This window comes from Typopeltis vanoorti, chromosome 5 (assembly GCF_054136105.1).
Source record: "Typopeltis vanoorti isolate ZY-2024b chromosome 5, IOZ_Tvanoo_1.0, whole genome shotgun sequence".
Lineage (NCBI taxonomy): Eukaryota > Metazoa > Arthropoda > Arachnida > Uropygi > Thelyphonidae > Typopeltis > Typopeltis vanoorti.
This window is the reverse complement of record NC_143553.1, coordinates 91,683,718-91,700,246: the sequence shown is the minus strand read 5'-3', so window position 1 is coordinate 91,700,246 and position 16,529 is coordinate 91,683,718. Positions and strand designations below refer to the sequence as shown.

Below are 16,529 nucleotides of genomic sequence, written 5' to 3'. Positions count from 1 at the left end.
ATATGGTATGTTGCAAGTACAATAAATCCGGTATACTCCAGGGTGAGCTAGTGGAGAGAGTGGGTCTTTGGATGAGTTGAGTAAGCTTTTTAATTTTGCAGGAGGCTTAAAGGTGGCTTGAGGTTGTATTTTTGTAGTACTCTGTTCATCTTGTCTGATATTCCTTTAATGTAGCGAATGGTTATAGTTTTACTTTAGTCTGGTTTGTCTTTGTTTTTTATTGTGGTTTTGTAGAGAATTTTGTTAATAGTGTTTTGGCTGTATCCGTTTTTTTGTAAGTTATTACTGATAATTTTAAATTCGTCTTTCAGTGCCTGTTCACTGGAACAAATCATCTGAGCTCTGTATTTTAGCGTGTTGATGACACCTAGTTTTTGTGTTGGGTGGTGGTAGGATTTTATGTGTATATATTGTCCCGTATGTGTCGGTTTTCAGTAAACAGTGAAGGAAAGATTGCCCGAGGGAAGACGTGTGACAAGTGTATCTAGAAACGGAAGTGTGTTGTGTTTTTTGTGTTTTTTTCAATTTCAATTGTGAACTGTATGCATTTGTGTTGTGTGTGTTTCAATTTCAAATTGAAATTGAAAAACACAACACACCTCCGTTTCTAGATACACTTGTCACATATCTTCCCTCGGGCAATCTTTCCTTAACTGTTTACTTGCAACATACCATATATAGCAGAAACAGGACGCACTATTCCTATTAGACAAAAAGAACATAAACGACACATTAAATATAATAATTATGGTGAAGCTGGCCTTTCTGATCATGCCCTGAATACCTTACACAGAATTGACTGGAAAACCACCAGCTGTCTACATCACACTAGAACATGGTATGAACGAAAATTCAAGGAAGCCTGTGAGATTATTATCAACCACCCCAATCTGAACAACAATGATGGCCTAAAAATCCCAAACATATGGAAGGTATATATTCGACCTTCCTCACCAAGAAGAACTATAAACAGGACTGTAGAAAATCCAGTATTGTAAATCAAAAATAAGAATTGCAATACTAAAAATAGAACACCAATTGTTTCTGAAAGAAAACCATCTAAAGGAATGTTTATTCCTGTCATTGTAAAATAGAATTTAGCTTGATGTAAAAAAAAAAATTTTTTAATTTTATTTTTTAATTTTTTTAATTTTTATTTATTTATTTCATTTATTTATTTTATTTTTTATTTTATTTTATTTTTTTTTCACCAGAGGTCACGCCAGTAGAATAACATGTGATCAAATCATTGTTTCTCTAGCTTACAGTTAATGATGTAACTCAGCTTGTCCTGTATATTTACGTACGCTCCAGATGATGATCTTGATGTGAAGATCGAAACGCCAGGATAATAAAAAAAGTTTTTCTAACACGGTTGTAAATTCCATTAAATTTTTAAAATGAATTTTTTATGTGACAATTTTTGACATTTTCAAATTCTTTTGTTTCCATGGCTTTGGAGATGTCTTACAGGATAGACCACATCTAGGATTTAAGATTTTAAATAATAATAATAAATAAGTAAATAAATAATAAATAAGATTTTGCAGAGTCTGGGACAGGAGGAAGAGGGGGAGATATGATAGAGACTAAGTTGGTAAGGGATCAATGCTGGAGAAGTTCTACAGAAAATAGTGGAAGATCAGGGGAGAACCAGATGTCATCCCTGGAAACTGTATAAAGAGAGTGTGAGTAGGGGAGTGAGAAGCAGGTTTTTTCATGTAGAGTTGTAAATTATTGGTTTGCCTTGCCTGAGAGTGCGGTGTCTCCAAGGAGTTTGAGTGTGTTTAAGACACAGTATGATGAGCTGTGTGTGTGATAAAAGGACCTCCCAGATGAGTCTTTGACTCCATGAGGTCTTGGGATAGTAATAATAATAATAATAAATAATTTCTTTAGAATTCAAGATGCTTGAATTCATGAAGTCTTGGGGTAGTAATAATAATAATAACAAATAATTTCTTTAGAATTCAAGATTCCAACAGCATTCCTAAATGTGTAAAATTTATGCAGAAGTATTATTCTTCACAGGCAAGTCAAGCATTTATTTGGAATAGATTGGCATACCATTATAGATCTTTTCAAAATCAATACAGTTAACACATCTTTTCAAGAACTTTATGAAATCTTAACTCCTAAACTATTACCTATTTTCTATATCGTTGTAGAGGGTGTCATGGTAGAACATTATTTGTTTTTACAGTTATATTCATTCAATGTACCTGTAACCTGCCATATATATATATGGCAGGCAGGTGATATATATATGTAATCTTTCACTTCTATTCGGTTGTTGTGATACATTTTTAAAAAATAGATTTAATGACTTAAACCGAGATAACTTATAAAGTTTTAATGAGAATAATACAACTAGTTTCGGCTTATAACAGCCTTCATCAGGTATTCATTAAAGGAAGAGAATAGTAATAAACATTGAAGTATCTAAAAAACTGGGAATTACAGGTAAAAATTGCAACACATAATTGAAACAAAAAACACTGTATTTTTTAAGTTGTTCTAACTAGCGTGCCATTGTTTATTGCGTGTGTGCGTGCAGGCTCTCATGAACACCAATATTGAATAACTGCAGCATAGCTATCTGGGATGTTATAACTTAAATTGCTGTTTAAGTGTTCAGGATTCAGGATGATTTCCCTGGATTCTACAATTTTTCTTTCGACATCACCACTGCGAAAAATATTTTCTGATTTATCCCAGCAAACGGAGTGACTTTGGCGATCATCATTAGGGTTGTTTGAAAAAAAGAACATGACTGGATAATGCAGTTGCACGTGATCTTTTATAGGAGATGTCTCTCGTTCAATACATTGTTCAATAGATTTGTTGGTTTGTCCAAAATAAGGGATATTGCAAACGCACCATAATTTATATACACCTGGATATTTTAGGTTGTGAAGATGGCTTATAAGAGAACGAATTTTTGGAAGTGTGGTGAAGAATGTCCTGTTGTTGTATTTTTTAAGGACCTTAGCCAATTTGTTAGAGACTGTGCTAATGTATGGGATGGAAATGCTACCTTTAAAATTATTATTAGTTTCTGTGGTGCATTGCCTAGGAGGAAGAAATTTCTTAATCGTTTTTTCGGAGTATCCATTTTGTTTAAAGATAAGAGAGAGGTGATTTATTTCTTTTTGGAGTTCATCAGGTTCATTTAAAAGAGAGCGTGCTCTGTGTCCTAAGGTAGATAACTATATCTACCTTAGGACACAGAGCTTCTGTGGTGGGAAAAGATGAGAATGACTATGTAGATATCTATTGATACGAATAGGTTTCCTGTATATAGAGATTTTTAATCTTTCTGAGCATCGTGTAATCATTACATCCAGGAATGGTAAGGAGTTATTTTGTTCTAGATCAGCAGTAAATTTTATATTAGGATGTTGGTTGTTAAGATGATGAAGAAAATCTATGAGAGAAGTGCATCCGTGACTCCATATAATGAAAATATCATCAACATAATGTTTCCAAAGTTTTGGTTTAATTGAGAAGGAAGATATAACTTTCGTTTCAAAATCTTCTAGGAAAATGTTAGCTAGAACTGGTGCTAATTGGTTGCCCATTGCCAGGCCTTGATTTTGTTGGTAAATGGAGTCCCGATATCTAAAGTAACCAGAATGAATGCAATGTTGCATTGTTTTGGATAATTTTTCCTTTAGTAATGTAAGTACTTCGTCTCTAGGAACAATAGTAAATAAAGAGATAATGTCAAAACTTGCTATAATGTCATTTTCATTAATGGAAATATCTTTGATATGAGAAACAAAATCTGTGGTGCTTTTGATGAATGATGAGGATTTATTGGAGAAACATTTGAGGTGCTTTGCTAGATATTTTGAAAGATTGTAAGTAGGTGAATCAATTCTTCCACGATTGGGTGGAGAGGGATGTTTTTCTTATGTATCTCAGGAACTCCATAGATGCGTGGTATAAGAGGATGTAGAGAGCATAAAAAATACAACGTTTTTTGTTTTTTTGTTTTGGCATTAGTCAGTGAAATCTCACCAAAAGTTGTAGGCATTAGTGAAACTTGGCTGTCAGCAGAAGATGTGGTCACTGGAATTGAATGTGATGGGTACAGTATTTTCAGGGAGGATAGAGAAGATAGAACAGGAGGAGGAGTACTGTTGATGATAGCTGATGTGTTGCAGCCAAAGAAAGTAGTATATCATGATGATAGACATGTGAATGAGAGTTCATTTGAGGCAGTCTGGTGCGAAATAGTGACCAACGCAACCAAATATACAGTTGGATGCTGCTATAGGCCAGGGATACGGGGGGAGATATTGAATTCATGCATCAGCAACTTAGTGCAATGAGTGAAGGCTTGGTGATTATTATGGGGGATTTTAATTACGGTGATATCAATTGGAAGGAGGAAATATCACGTAGCAAAAAGGAAATGGAATTCATACATCTTCTACGAGATAATTACTTGAAACAGCACGTAACTGAAGGGACATGTGGTGTGAGAGTGTTGGACCTGGTTATTGGTTCAGAGGTTATATGCATAAGTAAGGTGTCCTCGTTACCTCCAGTTGGTGAAAGCGATCATGTGGTATTGACTTGGGAGGTTGCAAAATCTGTGGATTTTTCTATTAAGAAGGGGTATGTACGGAACTACAGGTTAGGCAATTATAACAAGCTTCGGAGTGAGCTTGCAGCCATCCCATGGCAGAACATATTGCAAGGGAAAGATGTTAGCAGTGCTTGGGATAAAATCAGCGGGTATCTGAGGAAAGCAATATCAGATTGTGTCCCCATGGTTAGGAGGTCAAACAAGGCAGGCATTAGATGGATGAGCAGTAGCATTAAGCTTGAACTGCAAAAAAAGAAAATGTTATGGAGAATTTACAAGGAGAAAGGCGATCAGGACACCCATGAGCAGTACAAGGCTCAAGCTAGGAAGGTTACCAGCATAGTAAGAAAAGCTAAATCAGATTATGAGAAGACCTTAGCCAAAGAGATCAAGGGTAATCCCAAAGAGTTCTTCCACTATGTGGCAAGTAAGAGGAAGAATGACTTCGGAAGGATAACCTTAGTGGGTGCTGATGGTATTGAGGTGACAAAATCAGATGTAATAGTCGAGTTACTGAGTGATCACTTTTCAAAAGTCTATCACCCAAGTGAGGATATCTCTATACCTACAGCAATACCTAATGTGAGAATTGAAGCTAAAGAATCAGAGGTATTAAATATATTGCAAAACTTAAATGCAAACACTGCGGTAGGCTTAGATGGAATATCAGCTCGGGTGTTGCGTGAATGTGCAAATGAATTGTCAACCCCTCTCACCTGGGTATTTAACTTAAGTTTGAACTCTGGTATGGTCCCTAGGGAGTGGAAGTTAGGCAAAGTGGTTCCTTTGCATAAGGGTGGCTCTAAAACTGCAGTATTGAATTACAGACCAATCACCATCTCAGGAGTAGTGGTAAAAGTATTGGAAAAGTTGGTTAAAGACAAAATTCAAGAATGGGTGGATCAGGATATGATACTCTATAGAGGCCAACAGGGTTTTGTTAAAGGTAGATCCTGCCTTAGCAATCTATTAACTATTCATAATAGAATAACATCTGAGTTGGACAAAGGAACTGGCTACACAGTGGTACTTCTGGATTTTGCTAAGGCTTTTGACAGGATACCCCATAGAACACTGTTACGCAAATTGGAGCAGATGGGAATGGATATTAAATTGGTGATATGGATAGGAGAATGGCTCAGGGAGAGATACCATATGGTGGTGTATGGAGGAGCCGAGTCCAGAATGAGGCAGGTGACCAGTGGTGTGCCTCAGGGCTCTGTGCTTGGGCCAATGTTGTTTAATTTGTTTATAAATGATATAGGAAACGGCTTAAAGGGAGATATTCAGTTGTTTGCTGATGATGCAAAGTTGTGTAGTGCAATAAAAAATCAAGCTGATGTTGAAAGTTTGCAGGAGGATTTAAATAAGCTGGTAAATTGGGCAAAAGGAAATGGATGTCAGTTCAATGTGGAAAAGTGTAAAGTCATGCATTTTGGGATTAAAAGATTACCAGCTGTGTACTACATCGATGGAAAGGTACTCCAAGAGATTGATGAGGCTAGGGACTTAGGGGTATTGGTAGATAGGGAGATGAAGTTCAGAGGACACATTGCTAAGGTGTCCAAGATTGCACATAGGATTACTTGGTTGTTGAGGAACACACTGACATCCAGAGATAAAGAGGTTATTATTCCCCTTTATAAAGCATTGATACTTCCACATTTGGATTACTGTGCTCAGGTCTGGTCACCTGGATTCCTTGGAGATGAGGAGGCTGTGGAGAGGGTTCAGAGAAGAGTGACCAAGTTGGTGAGTGATATAAAAAATGCTCCCTACATTGATAGATTGAGAGCTTGTGGATTGCAGAGATTGGTTGATAGGCGAAGAAGAGGGGATATGATAGAAACATTCAAATTACTAAAAGGTTTTTATAGGATTGATGCAGGGGAAATGTTTCAGCTGTGTGATAGTGATGGAAGAACAAGAGGTCATCTCTGGAAATTAAAGAAGAGTGTGGTTAACAAAGGTGTCAGAACAAGGTTTTTTGCCTGGAGGGTGGTGAATGAGTGGAATTCATTGCCTGACTTAGTTGTGAGCTCTTCGTCTGTAAATGAATTCAAGAAGAGATATGACAGATATTGTTTTGCTAGTTTGGGTCTCCCGCGATGAGTCTACTGACTCCATGGAGATACCCGTAATAATAATAATAATAATAATAATAATAATAATAATAATAAAGAAAGTTCACTCATAGTCTTTAACAAGTTGTTCATACGGTTTTGTAATTCTCTTGTAGGATCTTCCTGAAGAATTGAATAAGTCATGTTGTCTTCAAATAATTGAAGCATTTTGCTGTGATAATCTTCAAAGTTGAGGACGACCATGGAACTGCCTTTATCTGCAGGTAAAATAACAATGTTATTATTCTTTTTAAGTTTTTTTAGGGCTAGTCTTTCAGCAGGAGAAATATTATCTGTTGGAGGTTTAGCATTATTGATAATGAAAATCGATTCAATATGGAGAAGTTTCGCTAAATGATTAGGAATGAGAGAACTTGCTTTTTCTATTTTTCTAAGAAGAGATTCTTTAGGGATAAATTTTGGTGAGGGAATGAAATTGAGACCTTTGCTTAGAATATCTTTTTCCGCATTTGTTAAAATATGAGAAGATTTGTTCACAACAACTTTGTCTGGATTAATACGGGTTGTAGTACGACTAGATATATTTTGTATTCTCTTCAGAGTATCAAATTTCTTGATAAGGGTATACTTACGAAAGCTATATCTTCCTTCTCAATTAAATCAAAACTTTGGAAATGTTATGTTGATGATATTTTCATTATATGGAGGTCATGGACACACTTCTCTCATAGATTTTCTTCGTCATCTTAACAACCAACATCCTAATATAAAATTTACTGCTGATCTAGAACAAAATAACTCCTTACCATTCCTGGATGTAATGATTACACGATGCTCTGAAAGATTAAAAATCTCTATATACAGGAAACCTACTCATACCAATAGATATCTACATAATCATTCTCATCATTTCCCACCACAGAAGCTCTGTGTCCTAAGGTAGATAACTATATCTACCTTAGGACACAGAGCATGCTCTCTTTTGAATGAACCTGATGAACTCCAAAAAGAAATAAATCACCTCTCTCTTATCTTTAAACAAAATGGATACTCCGAAAAAAAAAAAGATTATGAAATTTCTTCTGGATCCTCCTAGTCAGTGCACCACAGAAACTAATAATAATTTTAAAGGTAGCATTTCCATCCCATACATTAGCACAGTCTCTAACAAACTGGCTAAGGTCCTTAAAAAATACAACAACAGGACTTTCTTCACCCCACTTCCAAAAATCCGTTCTCTTATAAGCCATCCAAAACCTATTCATCAGAACCTAAAATATCCAGGTGTATATAAATTATGGTGCGATTGCAACATCCCTTATTTTGGACAAACGAACAAATCTATTGAACAACATATAGAGGAGCATAAGAGAGACATCTCCTATAAAAGATCATGTGCAACTGCATTATCCAGTCATGTTCTTTTTTCAAACAACCCTAATGATGATCGCCAAAGTAACTCCATTTGCTGGGATAAATCAGAAAATATTTTTTGCTGTGATGATGAGTTCGAAAGAAAAATTGTAGAATCCAGGGAAATCCCAGACAGCCATACTGCAGTTATTCAATATTGGCATTCACGAGAGCCTGCACGCACACACGCAATAAACAATAGCGCGCCAGTTAGAACAACTTAAAAAATACAACGTTTTTTGTTTCAATTATGTATTGCAATTTTTACCTGTAATTCCCAGTTTTTTAGATACTTCAATGTTTATTACTATTCTCTTCCTTTAATGAATACCTGATGAAGGCTGTTATAAGCCGAAACTAGTTGTATTATTCTCATTAAAACTTTATAAGTTATCTCGGTTTAAGTCATTAAATCTATTTATTAAATATATATATATATATACTGTATATAAGATGAAACTGGATGCACAATTCCTATCTGAAGAAAATCTGAAGAAAAGGGATGTAAACGACTCATTAAATTTGATGACTATGGTAAACCTGACCTTTCTTGCACTGGATACTTTACATAGAAATTGCAGAGGCACCTGTTCATTACACCATATCAAATCTTGAATCAGATGAGTGCAAATTTAAGGAGGTCTATGAAATTTTAATCAACCACCCTAGTAACAATAATGATAGTCTAAAAACCCCCAGAATATGGATGGCACATATTATTATTATTATCATTATTATTATTATTTATATGGGCACACCATGGAGTCAAGACTCATCACAGGAGACCCACTCTATTCATTAACATAATACCTATCATACATCTCCTCAAACCTATTCACTGTTGGGACACTCACAACCACCTCTGGCAACCCATTTCACTCATTCATCTCCAAGAAAAGAACCTAGCCCACCCTTAATAACCATATGTTACACAGCTTCCAGGTGTGACCCCCTTTCCCCCCCCTACTCCCCATGTATTGAAAAATTTCTTCTGTGTCAATCTTACAATATCCTTTTAGTAAAGGATAGTAAACTTATGTTCCTCATAGGGAACATAAGTTTCTATTGTTTATTTCTTATCATTTTTGATCTCTATAAAGAGACTGTTTTGCACTGAGTGTTTAGCAAACACACAAGAGTTCATTCCGACTGATGCAATGACTTTTAACTATATTCCTTTTAGAATTTGGAACATTATTGACTCAAGTACCAAATAAAAATTATATACATTTAATGAAACTAAAGCATTATATATATTTTAAATAAAATTACATAAATAACTACAAAGATTACTGGATCCAAGGCTTTCTAAAATAAGTCTGCACTTTAGATATTTCTTTATCTTAAAATAATAAAATCATCCACTCTCTGAGTCTTTCTATAACTGGTTTGTTTAACATATACTTAATCATGTTTACCAGAATAAACACTTTGTTTACACAAGAACAAAATGTTATCAGAGTCAGTTTTCTTGTTAGGCTCTTTCCTGAAAACACAGAACTACCTCTTCACTTCCATGGGATCCTCTTTTTAAATTCCTGATTTAGAATACGATTTTTTCAATTATTCCTCTTGTTTCACTAGAGTATAAATATTTTTACTTCCTGCAGTTCAATTTGATGCACAAATTACCAATTTTTGTACCAGAGAAAGTTTCTTCTTGTAATTCATAAACAACAAATTTAACTAGAGCTCTTCATGTTAAGCCACTTTACAGTTTCAGATTTTACTCATTCCAATGCTTTTTCAATAGAATAATAAAATAGATCCAGCATCCTTAAGACAGAAGATGAAACTTTCCATTCAGTGTTTCTTCAAACATGGAATTAGAACATCATTTCCAATATCTTAGTTTTTGATAAACACCACCTGTTGACAGTCTCAATGCTCCCAGTTTAAAGATTCCCAAAGCAATGATTCATTTTTGGATTCTTCTATTAATATTCTCCTGACTATCACGTCATCTTAAAAAATTCCTAAGAACAAAATTCCCTGGTTGCCGTTCTCAAATTTCCATTCTCTCTATATCTCTATACATTTCCATACTTGTTTTCCTTGTTACCTGGATATCGAATGCTCCCTCTGACAGATGTGCTCACTGAGGAGATTGATGGGTATCAATCTCCTCAGTGAGCAGGTACACGTGTTTTACACTGATGAAATTTTCATTAGTGTAAAGAGAATGTCTTTACAAAATAACAAATATCTCAACACTTAATTTTAAATTACAATAAAGAAGATTGAAATTATTACAAACTATCAGAATCTAGTAAGTACATCAATTTCAACTGCTTTACATTTCATTTTTACAAATCAATAATGGGAATATCGCAAGTGCTGATCATGTGTATTCTGAAAGCAAAACTAATAATTTACTAATTTAGAGAAACAATTGTAAAAAGATTCATAATTTTAAATTATGATTATTTTTACAGTATCATATTCTCTCCTCTGCCTGTCAGCTAAACTCTGCAACCCCACACCCTCAATCTATCCTCATAAGGAACATTACACAGACCTGTCACCAGCTTGATCACTCGTCTCTGAACCTCTCCACAACCTCCTGATCCTCCGAAACGATTCTACCCACATAACCTTTTGTTCTAAGAGTTCATTATAAACTATAATTAGTACTATATTACACCAAGGTCTTAGCCTTAATATAACAAACACTTATGTTAATTAGATCACCACTATTGCTATATTAAAAGTATAAAAGATAATATGAATTTGTTCTCTGGCCACGTAAAAATAGGATCTTTGGAATGCTGAATATGAAAAAAGGTTGAGACAATGCAATTTGCAGACTCTAGTGGATAGGAGGAAGAGGGTTGATATAATAGAGACATACCAGTTAGTAAGGGATTGTCATAGGATTAACGTTGAAAAGGTTTTTCATAAAATGGTGAGAGATTGGGGGAGAACAAGAGGTCATCCCTGGAATCTATATAAGGAGGGTGTAAGCAAGGGAGTGAGAAGCAGGTTTTTTGCATGCAGAGGTGTAAATGATTGGAATGTATTGCCTGAGAGCGTAGTGTCTGCAGAAAATTTAAATGTGTTTAAGGCATGGTATGAGGAATTGTGTATATGATAAAAGGGACCTCCTAGATGAGTCTTTGACTCCATGGATCTTAGGATAATAATAATAATGCTAGTAGCATAAGAAATAAAGGAAATGAAATGGTTTCACTTATTGAGGTTATCTGCAAAAATTGTTGGAAAAAGTAAAACATGGTAAAAAAAGGTGATATCCTGAAGGTAATAAACATGGGCTGGCCTGGTTGAGTGATTAGCATATCCTCTCTCCAGCCAAGAAGCTGCAGGTTCAAATCTTGCCATGGGCATGGATGTTTGTGATTGTCCTATTAGCTCTGTGTGGAAAGGAATTCTGTGACTCTACCACTTCTTCTAGTAGAAGGCTCCAGTCCCAAAACCCAATGAGGTATGGGAGTGACTACACAGTGTCAAACTGACGTCAAAGTTTATTAGTTAATAACTAACTAACTAATAAACATGAAAGCATATGATATTTTTCATGAGGGTAGATAGGAAAAAAAGGGAGAGAAAGAGTGCAGCTAATAATAGTAGATAAACCAAGAGAAAAACAGCAGTTTTTCTCTTGATTTATTTAGATTTACGACCGAACCAACTCATGGGCTATGAGGCCAGTGTATTTTGTATGTTAATTGGCGTGTGTGTTCTAATGGTCAATTTGCCTGTTCCAAGGGACGAAAAACCCGAGTTTCCAGGAGAAAAAACCCCTGCCTCTGTATGAGACCAGCTAACTCACCCTCAGTTGAAAAGCCCTGATAAAGATTCTTCGCGCATCCTAGATGGGATTTGAACCCAGCAACAATGGTTTTTTGTCGGTATGGTGTGAGATGGAGATTGATAGGAAGACATGAATAGTTTATAACTGCCAGTTACCTTAGGCAGTGTGTAATGAATTACTTTATGTCCTTCATTACATATTGTCTAAGATAATTGTCCTTCAAAAACTTAAGAAAATAATTCCCTTATTCCCAGAATCTGAGTGGGCAGTTCAATCTAAACTGGTAGCCAAACAGAAATAGCTCGGCCTAGACTATCTCTAATTCTAAGCAGCATCCAGTGAAGAGACAGCAAACAGTGCTACCATCTCATGGTCCTTATCCCTAACAAAATATGTTATTATCTGATATAGTGTGGGTTCTATGGTCGATTTTCTGGAATTTACAGGAAAAAACCCAAGTTAACCTCTTGATGCAAATGCCACCTCCACTGAGCTGCACAGGCCATAATTAAAATCAGTCATAATGATCACATTTCTCCTGTTGTGATTTGCCTACACATTTCTTTGTCACCACCCTTCACATTTCCTGGCTTATGAAAAAATCCAATATCTCATTCTGTCCATCTTCACTTCACCTTATGTTGCCTCAAAACCACTGCCACTATTTAATTCATTTTTTTTTTTATTAGAAAAGAAAGGAAAAGAAAGGCCACTATTTAATCCTTGTATCTCCATCTTGTGAAGGCACAATTCTACTACTATTATCAACAACCTTTCCCTCACTCATCCAATCATGTTTCACTTTTTTTTTTTTTTGACGACAAGCTTTATAAACTCTAGGAGCTATGATGCAAGGTCATCCAGAACAGGCTTTTACAAACACTCATGCCCACAGTGGAACTCTAACCTATGACCTCTTGGTTGGAGAGTGGTGTGCTATTCACTAGGCCAACCAGGCTACACAAATAAATCACTAAAACAATTTTGCCTCCTTATTTCAAATACACTTGGCATTCATAAACAAACACTGTGAAAAAAATATTTCTATTATTACCCTACCATTACTCTCAGCTGCGACTTCTTTACACCTGACCTGGGTCCATCCTCTCCTTCCCCACATATGTTTTTCTCCCAGACTCAAATACTCCTCTTGCATCTCAGATAATCCCCATTCTTATATATTGATCACCCTCTTACGCAAATTCACCAGTGCCTCCCTGCATCCAATATATATCTGAATTACCCCTTCCCATTTCCCTGTCCAGCTTGCATTCCCATTCTCTCATTCTCATCTATCCCTGTACTCTATTCTCCTTTACTGTCACAAGCATTTATGTAGTAGCTAGCCCCAGCTATTTTATGCTTCAGTCTTTTAACTTCTGATTTTCTTTGTTCATCCCATTCACTATAATGACCTATATTGACCACCTTCAAACACAAATTCACTACTGCTTCCTGCATCCAATATATATTTGAATTCTTCCTTCCCATTTCCCTGTCTGGCCTGCATTCTAATTCTTATATATTCCTGTACTCTATTCTTCTCTACCATCAAGCATTTATGTAGTAGCTAGCCCCCCCCCCCAACTATTTTATGCTTCTGCTTTTTTAATTTCCTCTGATTTTCTTGCTCATCCCACTCACTACTCTACCTTCCAACAACAGACTCAAGTGAAATGTATTTAAATAATGAAGTGATTTTATACAACTCATTCATCCCACACATTAATAAAGTGTATTCCATCCTCTTCATAGTTCTTCCTACATACCCACCATGATTTTTCTTTCCCCATCTCAACTTATTATTGTCAACCTGGACAAAACACTGACTACCTTTCCTATCATTGTTGTCATTCTCTTCAATAATCTCCTCATATCCATCCTAACATTATCCTTCTGTCTGTGTTATAACTTTCAGACCATTCTATAAAATGTGATCATTGCTATAAAGCTTTAACTTATATCAGAACATTACTTAGCTTTTTTTGTTTATCTATTTTAGATAAACTACTTAATAAATTAATTGAATTTGTTTGTTGGAAAATAAACTGGGAAAATTATTTGAAAATACAGTATCAAAGCAGGTTTCTAGTTTAATGCTGGCTCCACATGTCTCTTAATAAAATCAAAAGTAGCCAGAAATAGAATGAGCTGTGTGAATGAAAAATCATATTTAAAGAATTAACTAGAAACAAATTTCTAGTCAAAACCACCTTATTATCCTTATTTTAAAATTTAGATATAAAATCAATTTTGGGGAAGTGAGTAACATCTTTTATTTCAACCTATATTTGAATTACAAATCAGTTCAATCCTTTCATTACCAAAAAAAACCTGATTAGACAAATTTTGTTCTGTTATGAATATTAAATCTTTTTAAATTAAATTCCATCTATGAAACTTACTCTTTGCAGTATGTAAACTTTTATATATAAAAGCTTGAATAAATCCCTGGATTTTTGTGGCTTATCAAATTATCTGTTCATTAAGTCCATAAATGAAAATATGTTAATGGAAAAAAAATGTATGTGAACTTATATGGATCAGTGATTTTGGATGGATGATGTGTAAGAGATGGTGATGATTCTAGCTCCATGCACTGCAGCTTACCTGGAAAGTCTCCAAGCATATGAAGCATTCGATTCACAGGTGTGCATCCAGACATGCATGAGAGTATTGCTTTAAAATTACCTGGAATTAATTTACATTCATGTAATCACTTGGAAAAATTCAAATTTAATTACATTATATTTATTCCTTTACCTAATATTTCTAAATTTAAAAATAAGCTCAATAGTTCTTAATAAGAAATTCATAACTATCTGTACATAATTGAAAATCTTTAAACATAACTTTCAAAACTTCTAATAATAAATCATCAAAAAAAAGTTATAAATACTGAAAGAAAAGTATTTCTTCTTAAGCTAGTAGTCAAAATAAAAAAAAAATTCACAAAGCACAATGATGAAAAAATAACACATTCATTTCGAAAAGTACTTGGTTTCAGATATATAACAACAATTCTTTTTTAATGCAATTTCTTATTTTCTCAGAGATTCTCAATTTGAAATTCATCAATGGTTGGCATTTTTTTATTAAAGAAAGATTACATAGTAACCTTTCTATACTTCTATACTGTATTTTAGTAAACTACATAATACGGGGCTTGACAAATATGCTTGCTCACTTGCCGTGGCAAAAGCAGATTTGGCCAGGTGAGTAGCAATAGACTGGAGAAAAAAAAAAAGAAAAAAAATATATATATATATATATATATACACACACACATTATTCATGCTCTCACCATTCTATCAGGCAATACATTCCATGGTTCAACCACTCCATGCAAAGAAACCACACCTCACCCTCTTGCTCACAGTTTCCTTTTGTAACTTCCAGGGATAGCCTCTTGTCCTCGCTCCCTCCCCCCGTTCCACCAAATGAAACAACTCCTCAGTGTCAATCCTGTAACTACCTCTCAACAGTTTAAAAGTCTCAATCATATCACCTCTTCTTCTTCTATTCACCAAACTCTGCAGTCCACATTTCCTCAGCCTGTCTTCATAACTAACACTGTACAGTCCTGATACCATCTTTGTTATCTGTCTCTGCACTCTTTCCATGGTTAATTTATCCCCTTCAAATCCTGGGGACCAAATTTGAGAAAAACAGTCCTAGTGTGGTCTGATGAGGATTTTATATAATGGAATGACCAGTGGTGCACCCAGAGGGGGGGGGGGGAAAGGGGCCCGGGCACCCCCCAAAGAAAAGGAAAAAACACTAGAAAAATTTCCAAAAATCTTTTCCTAATTAAATTTATGTTGTGTGCTACTTATAAATTAGCGATCACTGCAGATGCTCAGTTATAGGTCGTATGCGATGTGTAGTGTGTATTCGCAAAACGTCTACTCAACTCGGCCCCCACCAAAAGGTTAAATCCTGAGCGCTCGGCCCCCTCCAAGATTAAATCCTGAGTGTGCCACTGGGAATGACAACTCTTATCTCTGCAGGTCAGAGTCCTTCTCAGTATTGCAGCAATCCTCTGGGTTACCTTCACTACCTTTGCAATATGTTCCCTGAATTTAAGGTTTCTATCAATTATCACCCCAAGATCTCTTGTCTACCCTACTTGCTCCAGTACAGCTCCTCCAACAGAGTATGCTGCCTCCCATCAATGTATCCAAAACTTCAAGATTTTGCATTTTGTTGCATTAAACCGATACCCCCATTCATTTACCCATCTGTCCAGTTTATTCAAATCCTCTTGCAGGGTTGCCACATCTGCACTATTGCTAATAACCATTCCTAGCTTCATCTGCACACAACTGAATCTACCCCTGCAATCCACTGACAATGTCATTGATATAAAGATTAAACAATACAGGTCCCAGTACTGAGCCCTGTGGGACCCCATTTGTAGCCTTCTGCCTCAATGATATTGCTCCCATATACACAACTCTCTGATACCTATCAGATAGCCAATCCTGAATCCAGTTGACTAACCTGATATCTAAACCCATGTGTTACAACTTAAACATGAGCTTTTCATATGGTACCCTGTCAAATGCCTTTCCCACATCAACCACTCTTGTCACTTTATTATAAAAGGTAATCATATTACAAAGAAAGTGCAACCTTAACAAAAGACTCTCACAGATAATAT

The 16,529-nt window shown here is 35.4% G+C and overlaps 1 protein-coding gene across 5 annotated transcripts in view; it reads right to left on the bottom strand.

Annotated features, from left to right (window-relative positions):
* The window catches only part of LOC150106649 (uncharacterized), a 366,314-nt gene that overhangs the window by 315,834 nt on the left and 33,951 nt on the right, over positions 1–16,529 (bottom strand). For 3 of the 5 annotated variants that reach the window (XM_090393240.1, XM_090393245.1, XM_090393242.1), the window contains one exon: positions 14,477–14,557. The exons of the other annotated variants lie outside the window; for them this stretch is intronic. In XM_090393240.1, the coding sequence (XP_090249366.1) occupies positions 14,477–14,557 (81 nt within the window). The remainder of the gene's footprint in view (positions 1–14,476; positions 14,558–16,529) is intronic. 5 annotated transcript variants of the gene reach the window in all.